At 40.3% G+C, this 12,682-nt stretch overlaps 1 protein-coding gene across 4 annotated transcripts in view; it reads right to left on the bottom strand.

Annotated features, from left to right (window-relative positions):
- The window catches only part of ZCCHC2 (zinc finger CCHC-type containing 2), an 85,635-nt gene that overhangs the window by 37,242 nt on the left and 35,711 nt on the right, over positions 1 to 12,682 (bottom strand). For all 4 annotated transcript variants that reach the window (XM_063451813.1, XM_063451814.1, XM_063451812.1 and 1 more), the window contains exons 2-4: positions 12,532 to 12,637; positions 11,646 to 11,722; positions 328 to 399 (exon numbers count right to left, since the gene is read on the bottom strand). In XM_063451813.1, the coding sequence (XP_063307883.1) occupies positions 328 to 399; positions 11,646 to 11,722; positions 12,532 to 12,637 (255 nt within the window). The remainder of the gene's footprint in view (positions 1 to 327; positions 400 to 11,645; positions 11,723 to 12,531; positions 12,638 to 12,682) is intronic.

Genomic DNA, 12,682 nt, shown 5'->3' on the forward strand with positions numbered 1-12,682 from the left:
CCATGCAGAGTGTGGAGACTCTAATTGGCAGTGCTGCCTACAGTGCAGCACTACACCAGGAAGCACCTCCAGTGGCCATCTGAGGAGTGGCCTCTGGGAGGTGTCCCTAGTGGGCAATGTAAACACTGCCTTTTCTCTGAAAATGCCTGCAAGTAATGATTATATTTACCAGAACAACTACATTAAGCTGTAGTTGTTCTGGAGACTATAGTGTCCCTTTAAGGAACATTAAATGACCAAAGCCCCCTTTAAGTTACAAAGCATAAAAATCTGGTAAACAGAGGTACTACCGTGCTACCAAATTAAAGCAAGTCACATCATCTTTACCATTAAAAGGAATTCAACCAACTCCTGGTGTGATTTTGTCACTGAAGTCACAGAATGGTCTGACCAAGTAACCTACAATAAATAAAAAACAAAACAAAAAAAACATGAAACATTATGGTCACTTAGCTAACCTGCAGAATTTTAAATAAAAAGGTACAAATATAAATACATATACATACATACACACACACACACACACACACACACACACAATCTCACAAAAGTGAGCACATCCCTCATATTTTTGTAAATATTTTATTATATCTTTTCATGTGACAACACTGAAGAAATGACACTCTGCTTCAATGTAAAGTAGTAAGTGTACAGCCTGTATAACAGTGTACATTTGCTGTCCCCCTTAGCCATTAATGTCTAAACCTTCGGCAACATCCCTAAGTAGAAATGTCCAAATTGGGCCCAATTAGCGATTTTCCCTCCCCAGTGTCATGTGACTCAGTGTTACAAGGGATCAGGTGTGTTAAAATGTGGTGTTATCGCTCTCACACTCATATTGGTCACTGGAAGTTCAACATGGCACCTCATGGCAAAGAACTCTGAAGATCTGAAAAAAATATTTTTTGCTCTACACAAAGATGGCCTAGGCTATAACAATATTGCCAAGACCCTGAAACTGAGCTGCAGCACAGTGGGTAAGACCATATAGCGGTTTCACAGGAAAGGTTCCACTCAGAACAGGCCTCACCATGGTCAACCAAAGAAGTTGGTGCACGTGCTCAGCGTCATATCCAGAGGATGTCTTTGGGAAATAGACGTATGAGTGCTGCCAGCATTGTTTCAGAGGTTGATGGTGTGGGGGGTCAGCCTGTCAGTGCTCAGACCATACGCCACACACCATCAAATTGGTCTGCATGGCTGTCGTCCCAGATGATGCACAAGAAAGCCTGCAAACAGTTTGCTGAAGACAAGAAGACTAAGTACATGGATTACTGAAACCATTTCCTGTGGTCCGATGAGACCAAGATAAACTTATTTGGTTCAGACTGTGGCAAGCATGTGTAGTGGCAACCAGGTGATGAGTACAAAGGCAAGTGTGTCTTGCCTACAGGCAAGCATGGTGGTGGGAGTGTCATGGGTGCTGCCAGCACTGGGGTGCTACAGTTCATTGAGGGAACCATGAATGCCAAAATGTACTGTGACATACTGAAGCAAAGCATGATCCCCTCCCTTCGGAGACTGGGCTGCAGGGCAGTATTCCAACATGATAATGACCGCAAGACACACCTCCAAAACGACCACTGCCTTGCTAAAGAAGCTGAAGGTAAAGGTGATGGACTGGCCAAGCATGTCTCCAGACCTAAACCCTATTGAGCATCTGTGGGGCATCATCAAATGGAAGGTGGGGGAGCGCAAGGTCTCTTACATCTACCAGCTCTGTGATGTCCTCATGGAGAAGTGGAAGAGGACTCCAGTGGCAACCTGTAAAGCTCTGGTGAACTCCATGCCCATGAGGGTTAAGGCAATGCTGGAAAATTATGGCCACACAAAATATTGACACTTTGGGCCCAATTTGGACATTTCCACTTAGGGGTGTACTCACTTTTGTTACCAATGGTTTAGACATTAATGGCTGTGTGTCGAGTTATTTTGAAGGGACCGCAAATCTACACTGTTATATAGGCTGTACACTTACTAATTAACACATTGTAGCAGAGTGTCATTTCTTCAATGTTGACACACATGAAAAGCTCTAAAATATTTACAAAAATTTGAGGGGTGTACTCACTCACGTGAGAAACGGTGTGTGTAATATATATATATATATATATATATATATATATATATATATATATATATATATATATATATATATATATATATATAAATAAAATAAGCCATTTGGAGGCTAGTGCGCATGAACAGCAAATCGCCATCTGATTTTAGTAGCAGAGTTTTACGAAAGAAATGAAAAGGTCAGTCTTTGCACCATAACCACTAGAGCTGATCTGTTTTCAAACCGTTTGACAAAAAATTAAATAAAATCCCATTAGACATATCAGTTTTGTCCCTATTTGTATGATATATAATAGCTGAGTGTGACAGCCGACTCCTTCAGCCAATTAATTGTGTCCCAACATGGGTGGAATTAACTTAATTAATGCTGAGGCAGGAACTTTCTCAGTGATATCTGAAGAGGATGCCAGAATATTTTGAGTCTGTCACAGTTCAGTAACAGTTGGGACTGTCCCAAGCACATCCGTTACCATAACAGCTACAGTAAACTTTATTGGTTAGGTTGCGTTTAAGCCAAGGTTGAACATTTTAAACTACAGCATACCACTGATCAAGTCTTAAAACTAGAAGTTCATTTGAATGTATGAGTGTTATGGGTTCTGGAGTGTTAAAGTAAATTTCACAGAAGGTAAACATTCACTTCACAGAACAGTCTAAACAAGGGCTTAAAGTGCATGTGATGCAATAAGCAGTCTTTTTAGCTTCCACTGTTGGAATATTAGACAGAATAGGAGCTATCCAACAGCTTGGCAAAATTAAATTATGGTAACCAGCTACTAGACTCCTGGAACGCTAGGTTTAAGCCAATCCTTTTTTTCCCCCCTCCATTTGCTTTTTCAAATTCTTAATGCCCTATTGGGTATTATTTTTTACCCCCCAACCCCATAAATGTTAATATTAATGTAAGAATAATAGCAGTTTGCGGCGCTGCTAGCACTTAGAGCCCCGTCTAACATAATCGCAGCCATCGCACAGATCAATCAAAGGTTTCTCATAGATAACCCTTTGACTGGACTGTTTTACTGGCTCAGGGTGCATGTGCACGAGGAGCCAGCGGGGAGAAAAGTCGAGGGAGGGTTTAAAAAAAATTAATAAATAAATAATGGAGCTCATAGGGAAGAGGGGAGGACTTCAGTAAGAGAAGGTAGTGAGGGAGAGGAGACAAACGGTAATTCCGTCCATTGTTCACTTTCTGCGCAGGAAAAGTCACATGTGCCAGGAGTGAAACGAGCACCCATCACACAAGTGCTAATATCTCTAAATGTGCAGCATTTCAAGCAGAAAGGCTGCACAAAAACTACCACCACGACCACTTCTAAAAGCAGAAGTGGTCATGGTGGTTGGAGTAACCCTTCAACTACTTGGTGGGTAGTACTAGTTAGTGGACACTTGTGATGAGAAAATGCGGTTTACCGAGAGCAGCAAAGTTGAGGCCATCAAGTATGTTCTACCAGCAGATTGTGTTAAGGACACGAACTTTGGTATAATTACAAGGTGTATTTGTACACAAAAAAAAAGTATATTATATTTTTTGTAACAAAAAAGAAAGGGTCACTCTATATATTCCTGTATACTGTTGATCACTGAAAGGCAACAGAGAGGTCAAGAGATGTCAAGACTCCTAGCACTTCAACACAAAATGCTAAACAAAGATTCATTATTTAGTTTAGCACATTCCAACGGATGGATTTGATGTGCATTAGAAAGAGGCCACAGATTTTAAAATCAGGCTACTGCTTTACACAACAACTGCTTTCACTGATCAAAGAATTACAGAACTACCACTAAGGTGGCTAAGGCAGAGCTGAACGGCTTTACATTGGCCACCCTGTATATAGACCAGATTTTTATTCGGCAGACCAACAAGAGGTTATGATGCAGTCCTGCACCCAATCTCTGTCTCTAGTTCTAACAGTGATTTAAGCCTTGCACTCCTACCAAAAAGGGATTAGAACCCGGTGCGCTTGATTGCACAATAAACACAAAGCCAAAAAATAATCAGCACTCCCAGGATTTGTAAATAAGCAAAAAAAAATACTTTACTCCATAGTCAACGTTTCAGCACCTCTTGGGAGCTTTCATCAAGACAGCATACAAAACATAAATGAAAATTACATTGCTTAAATAAGAACATCAATCCAATTAAAACTTACATTTCAGGTGTGTTGCTAGCTAATTTTCAATCATTTCCAGCGTCTGATCGAGAAACACCGGGGAACACCTCCTTCCGGCTTGCGCTCGAGTGTCATCATCACGTTTTTAGTCACTATGGAGATCGAGACGCCGTCCGCGTCTAACGATCTTCCCTTTAGTTACTTCCTGATTTACCGCGTTTCCCGTAGCTATGGGAACGCTCAGCGCATGCGCACTTGGCTCACTGCCCTAGTCTCTGAGTACATGCTCGTAAAAGTAATACGAGCAGACTTTGCGGATAAAATAAATGAATGAATAAAAAATATGTCCACTTCCTCTACCCTTCCATGTGATATATATATATATATATATATATATATATATAAATAGAATATGATGAAGAAAAGCATAATCTGTCTGAGGGTTGCTAATAATAAGCAAGCCAAAAAATTACTCAGTGCAGTAACTATGTAATTAGAGATCCCAATGTGAATATCCATAATCTACTATTAAGTTCAGTATGTGAAGTGACTCACTAATAAAGTGCTGAAAAATACCTTACAAATAACCACCACTAAGGTGTGGGGACCAGCAGGTGAAGAACAGACCTGCTCTGAATATGGCTATAATAATATGCATCATGCCTTACGGATGTCTCCTAAACACTGTCCAATACAAAAAGTTAATGATCTGCCCATAACTCTGACTGTATATAAGTTCCAACATTAATCATAAAGTGCAAGTGCAAATAAGTGAGAAAATAATACCAATAAATTTAAAGTGATAGGTGCCCAAAGTCCAAAAATCAGCTAGCACCACAACAATCAGAGTAAAGTGAGATCCAACCTACCCTATAGTGCTAAATAAGGGAAGTCCCAGCCTGAAAGGTAAAAAGGATGGACGTCCTGAAAAAGTGTACCTATTATTAATCCCACAGCGGAGAGGATCACTTTATAGTATTATAACAAAGAACCTGAATAGAAAGTCCTACTCGGAAAGACATGAAGTGTAAGCGATTTAAACACTAAATATATATCAACTAATGTGAATTAAAAATAGAGATAAATTGAGATCATTATAAAGAGGGGCTGGCACTCTAACACAGAAGGTTACATAACATGTTCCATATTTCATCCTAATACAACATATCTCACCCCTTCTCTTTAAATCTATCATAAGAAAGTAATAGACAATTTTTCATTTAGTCCATTTGGGGCTAATGTTCCCAATTTTTTAATCCACCATGTTTCTCTTTGTAATAGACGTTCCTGTCTATTACCACCTCTTCTTGAAATGGGAACATGGTCTATAGCCACACATTTCAGTGATGTGAGGGGATGACCTTTTTCCAAAAAGTGACGTGCGACTGGTTTGTCAGTCTTATTGTCCCTGTAGGCCAATCTAATGCTAGACCTATGTCCCCTAATCCTCTCACAGAGGGCAGTCTCGGTCTTCCCGACATAGTTGAGCCCACAGGGACAGGAAAGTTTATAAATCACAAAGTCAGTCCGACAGCTGATCCTATGTTGGATTTTAAAAGTCTGTCCCGTGTGTGGATGGTTGAAACTTTTACAGGGAATCAGATGGCCACAAGTCACGCAACCTAAACATCTTATGCATCCGTTGTTGCTCATGTTTTTATTCGCTGGCAGATAACTTTGGATTGGATCGGTCTGAACTAGAAGATCCCTCAGGCTTTTATTATTTTTATATGAAAACATTGGTTTATTGCGGAAGCTCTCAGGGAGACTTATTCTCCATGACATGCCAATTCGTATTAATCTCTCGACAGATGTTGATAGTGGATGCATTATATGTCATCGGAAAAATAATTCGGGCCTTATTGTCCCGAGATCTTGTCACACCCCCAGCCATATGGTCCCTGGCTTTCCTGAGTGCTTTGTCAAGTATGACTCGTGTGTAGCCTCTCTGTGCAAATTTGTTATACATTTGCTGTATTTGTTCCTCACATCGGATAATGTCCGAATTGTTTCTTATAACACTTGGGAACTGGGAAAATGGCAATGAATCCTTGACATGTTTGGGGTGGGCACTTTCATAATGGAGCAAGGTATTTCGGTCTGTTGGTTTGGTATACATTTGGAATTCTATTTTCCCCTGTTCCAATGATATCTCCAAATCCAGAAATTGTGTCTTTTGGTCATGAATGTGTGATGTTACATGGATAGGAGTATCTGACTCATTGATCTCTTTCACTAACTCTTGTGCTTTCTCTATGGTGCCCCTCCATAATATCAGTATTATTATATCAGTACTATTATAGCCATATTCAGAGCAGGTCTGTTCTTCACCTGCTGGTCATCACACCTTAGTGGTGGTTATTTGTAAGGTATTTTTCAGCACTTTATTAGTGAGTCACTTCACATACTGAACTTAATAGTAGATTATGGATATTCACATTGGGATCTCTAATTACATAGTTACTGCACTGAGTAATTTTTTGGCTTGCTTATTATTAGCAACCCTCAGACAGATTATGCTTTTCTTCATCATATTCTATTTATATATATCACATGGAAGGGTAGAGGAAGTGGACATATTTATAGGTATTCATTCATTTCTTTTATCAGCAAAGTCTGCTCGTATTACTTTTACGAGCATGTACTCAGAGACTAGGGCAGTGAGCCAAGTGCGCATGCGCTGAGCGTTCCCATAGATACGGGAAACGCGGTCAATCAGGAAGTAACTGAAGGGAAGATCTTTCGATGCGGACGGCGTCTCGATCTCCATAGTGACTAAAAACCGTGATGATGACACTCATATCACATGATAGCGCGAGTCGGAAGGAGGTGTGCCCCGGTGTTTCTCGATCAGACGCTGGAAATGATTGAAAATTAGCTAGCAACACACCTGAAATGTAAGTTTTAATTGGATTGATGTTCTTATTTAAGCAATGTAATTTTCATTTATGTTTTGTATGCTGTCCTGATGAAAGCTCCCAAGAGGTGCTGAAACGTTGACTATGGAGTAAAGTATTTTTTTTTGCTTATTTACAAATCCTGGGAGTGCTGATTATTTTTTGGAGAGAGATATAGATATATATATAGATATATATATATATATATATACACACACACACACACACACACACACACACACACACACCTATAAGTCAGCCCTTTGGCTCTCTAAAGCTAAACAATGCATTTTACTTCTCTGCAATCATACATCCCTCCACTTGTTTCTTGCTCTCAAGATTGCTCTACCTGCCAGATCACAAAACCGAACCAAGCTGTCAATATGTTGATGGCAGTTGAAGTGTGGCTGTCAACAGCTAATTACATATCTGTGGGACTGTGAGCATGGGCTGAACTAGATGTGCAATAAAATCCATGGATTTACAGGATAAGACGACACAAACCAAATTTGGAGACACCTGATTGTTGGAGCTGCAATTTGAGGTCCTTTAAGAATATTTTGTTTGCCCACTTTTAATGTTATTTAGAATGCATTAAAATGGGGGATCACTGCTTGCAAATTGTGCACCTTTTAATAAATGTGGTACATAGATGTCAGAATGGTTTAATTTTGGTATTTAGCATTTTCTCTCCTTATTGAAAGAGGACCAGAGAAAAATCTAATGGTTTTTGGCTGAAAGAGTAATTCGCAAAGAAGGTAAATAACCTTGGCCATTCAGAAGTATCTTATTTTATTTTTTTTTAAAGGAAACTGGTATTAAAACAAAAACAAAAAAAAACAACCAGATCTTAGAAAAACAACTCACATGATGCTGAGCATTTATGAACGCTGATATAGTATTAGGGAGCTGTATTATTTTTGGGAATCGATCTTCTGGTCGCACTAAATAATGTTTAAGGGATGTCACATCCCTGAAGAAGTCCAACATTTGACCGGACAAAACGCGTTGGATTAACCCCTTGTGGACATTTTTTTATTTATATGTGTTTATTTTACATTTTGCTGTAACTTACTGCTGCTCCTAACTCCTACTGTGGTGACTTGGAAGTAAACATCCATCCAGGAGTGAAAATTAACTTGGAGATACGCTGTTTTTATACTTCTTAAGTGTAAGTGCGACCAATAAATTTGTTATACATTATTTTATACGTACTTCACTATATTTGATCTTCTTATTTCATATATCTGGTTGGAAGACATTACATCTCATCTCATACTCATCAAATACCCCTGAGTGGGTGAAAAGCCTGATTACCTCATCCGTTTGTGAGTGCATTCATATCACATTTATTTCACATCCTTATTACATACTATTTTACGCTATGTTAGCTATTTGATTTATTCACACAGAGCATATGCCTGGAGAGTCTACCTAAATACAGGTCATTCTATTATATATTGTATCTATACGTATTCTGGGTGATTTCCACTTCTTTGTATATGTGTATATTTTCTTAGGTGGCTGTGAAGTACACCTGGGATCACTTTCAGCTATACGTTTTTTTCACCTTTAGTGTATATACTTTTTTGGTTTTACATAGTTCACTTCACTGCTGACAAACAATGTGTAGGACTGAAGCATGTGAAGGGTTCGAATGGAATCCATACGGTCAGTGTCATTCTCTATACGAAGTACAATGACTGGACTTCCAGTTTCAGAAACAGCATCAGAATACCAGAAAACAGTCTGACTCAGTAGTTAAGCAATGTGCTTTATAAAGGTCGCTGATGCTGCAATAATCACTGGCTTCTTTAGTAACACAGGCAGTATTCACACTTCCACTGAATTAGAACAAAAAGGTGAATCAAGTTGCAACAAATTAAGATTCTTACAGAGAAAGTCTTTCAGAATTAGGGTTTTGACCTACAATGTTAATTTTCAACTTAATTTTAGAAACTATCAAACAGAATATTTAGCAGCTTAAAATGGCCACAACAAATATAATGATCCAGGGGGCGGAGCCAAGCAGCCGACCTGAATGGCCGCACGTTAAGCGAGCTCCGCAGCGAACAAAATTTTTGGGCCCACTAACAGAACCTTAACCCAACAAAACCGGCATCAAACCGACCCGCGGACGCCCGCAAACGACATGGGCCGCAAATCCAAAAAGCCAAAGCCGGACAACCCACGGCAACACCAAAGCATTGGGGACATGTGGAAGCAAGCGCTCAGCGCCCAAGGCCCAAACATGGCCACCTACGACGGCTACAGCTCTGAAGTGTCCGATGACTTCACTACAGAGGGGGAGATGGAACATCCATTAGCGGGGAAGCCGCCCCACCAGTCCCCCCCGAAACCAGACTCCTCACCAGTGACCGTAACGGTCATGAAAGACCTCCTGGCAGAGCTCCGGTTATCTATACAGGCAGACATGGCCCAACTGCGAACGGACCTGCAGGGCCTGACGGGCCGCTTGGGCACACTGGAGGCAGACTCCCAGAACACCAAGCATCACACACAACGCCTACAGCAAACGGTCCAGGACCTCAAACACCAGCACCTTACCTTTGAACAACGCATAGCAACGCTAGAAGACCAGAGCCGTGGTAAAAACATTAAAATCCGAGGTATCAGTGAGGAGATACCCGAGTCTGAGCTCCCACACACACTGCGGAGACTGATCCAGACGCTTCTACCGCCCAAGCAGGCCAAGATGGTGCCTATAGACCACATGTTCCGCCTGCCACGAGCTGCCAAGGCCCCGCAAACAGCTCCACGGGATCTCCTGGTGCGTTTTCAAAACCACGGAGACAAGAGGGCGATAATGCAGGCCACACGTAACCACTCAACATACCCATTTGAAAGCATGCAGTTATCTTTCTACGCGGATCTATCGGGATCCACTTTGGCATGGCGGCGCACGCTCCAACCCTTTACAACCCTCCTACGCCAGCATCAGGTCAGCTATCACTGGAGAGGTTCGCGCACGCTACTAATCAATCACGGGAATATGGCCCACACCATCAGAGGCGTACAAGAGGCCAATGAACTGCTGCCGACACTGGGAATCCCACCGATCCCTCATCTCCCCATGGAGTCCAGCTCCGCGCAGACACAAGGCACCACCTGGAACCCCGGAACAGTGGTACCATTTGTACCCAGAAGAGCCGCGATAGCAACCAAAGCAGCAGCCAAAACCTGAGGCACCCCAAAAATTATTTGGCCTACCAGCCAACATACCTCAGCAACACTAATTGCTATATCTGCTGAACTTGAACACCTGTTGAACCCTTAATCGTTAATTGTTTGTTTTGTTCTAAGCATATTTCTTTGCAGCTTTTAGCCATTGAACACGTGTACACATAGCCATAGACACACTAGCCATATGGCCACCCACATATAACTCCCTTGAGACCCCCCCCCCCTCTCCCCAGGGTAATAGGGGCCATTTCGACGACGGTAGATGGGGACACCAGACCACTCACTAGCGCTACACACAGGGAGGATGGGAAATACTACCCCAACGTAGCTCGGCCCCAGCGTAAGAAGATACGCTACAACCACCCGGCTTTAAACCCCCAGCCCTGATCACCTAAGACCATACAGACAACTGGTACCCCCATATCAGCTATGCCAGCTTAACTCTCACTACGTTATAGTTATATTCCCAGAACATGTTATTATCATAATGTTTTTCCTAGCATATGCCACACGATCCCTAACTTGATTGAAATTACTGCCATCTCTAGCTTGTCTCAACACATAAACAAAAAATGTGCACCTTTTTATGCAATGTCACTGTGATAATCTTGTTACCCAATTTTTGCGTGCTGTTGTGGCACTTTCTTTATACCTGTAACCACCTTTGCACAACAAAAATAAAGAATTACAAAATGGCAAAAGTTACATTAAAAAAAAAAAAAAATATAATGATCCATACGGTTAAAGGGTTACTCCAACTCCTTTTAATGCACACCTTAATATTTTAAAAAAATAAAGCAGACTTTTTGTTTACTTGGTATCCCCATTCATCCTGTTTAAATATACTGCACCATTTTTGTCTATGATTTATTTTTTTAAGATGTATCCTGCTGCTTGTTTTATATATATATATATATATATATATATATATATATATATATATATATATATATATATATATTATTAAAAGCCTAACTATTTTACAGATTTATTTTCTCAAAGTAGTTTAAATTTGTCTTTTGTGGGGCATGGTTCACCATTGTTTGTTTTTGCTCATATTGGGTGCCACTGATGGGCTGAGAGCATACATATCTTTTCCCTCAGTCTACTGAATTGGGAGCTAGTAAAAGTCTGAGAGCGACAGTGGACATTCACAGTAACGTCAGGTCTGAGGCTTCCGGACTGATTTCCAGTCAAGGTTTAACCCCTTAAGATAAGAGGTTGTCAAATATCTCCTCACATGATGATAACCTCATTGCAGTGAAGTTATGGTGCCTGGTGTGGTCATTTAATAAGCTTCAACTACTACACTCAAAACACTGGCAACAACAACAAACCAGTACTGGCTTACCATAAACGTGTACTCTGCATTCTTGTCCGACCTTTTTCTTTGTACTCCTTTAAAAGTTATTTTCTCAATGTGAACAGCTGCAAAATTAAAGTGCAATATTAAAAACAAACTTTAAAAAAAAAAAGTACCATGGTGACAGAAAACAGACTGGTGTTTAAGAAATATTCTTTCCCTCCTTACGGGAGATCAATAGATCTCCATAACTAGCCAATTTTGGTCTCCAAGTGAACTGGCTGTAGGATGGCTCCCTGACTTATAGCCAGAATGATTTGATTAGTATTTGTTTGTGTTCTTCCAACATGGGATCACGATGTGTATGTGAGAGCAGGTGGATCTCAGACGCTTGTCTCATCCCATATGCCCATTACACTGCCTAAAAGTCACAAGGACTTGCATCTCCTGATCACCTTTTCTCAGCGCTGACAAATTTAAGCAGCAGGAGGATAATGAAGAATTAAATAAATATCATGTGTACATCAGCTTACATATGAATGTGTGCATATTTGTTTGCAAGAGTGAATATGAATCGGATAGTTTGTTGTGTTTTTTTTTTTCGCATCTGAAGGCAGGAGTAGCTATTGTGTGTTCCTATGTGTTAATTCTGAGTATATGTGTTGCTTTAGGTTTTACAATTTTGCATTGTTCCTATATTTTGGCCCTGGCTCTGAAATTCAATGGCTATGAATGAGATATTTTCAACAGAGCACATTTTGATTCCTAAAGGGAGACTGAATAAAACCACTCTCTCTGCAGAGTAATTTTTTACCTCTAAGTGTTATAAAGTTTAGTGATATCCAGAATTATGGCAATGACAAAATCAATAAAAAAGAGAATGCATAAATATAAATAGTGCCTTTAAAATTATATTGCAACTTTTTATAAATACCTTCCCGCTGGAGCTTATGAGATGTCACTGTAATTCCATTGTGAGTTGTTTTCTTGTTTTCAACCACATGGTTTTCAGGGCTTGGCATATACTCATGGATTCTCTCCTAGAAATATATAAATATAAAATAAATGAATAAAAATGTTAGAGG

This window comes from Pelobates fuscus, chromosome 4 (genome assembly GCF_036172605.1).
Source record: "Pelobates fuscus isolate aPelFus1 chromosome 4, aPelFus1.pri, whole genome shotgun sequence".
Lineage (NCBI taxonomy): Eukaryota > Metazoa > Chordata > Amphibia > Anura > Pelobatidae > Pelobates > Pelobates fuscus.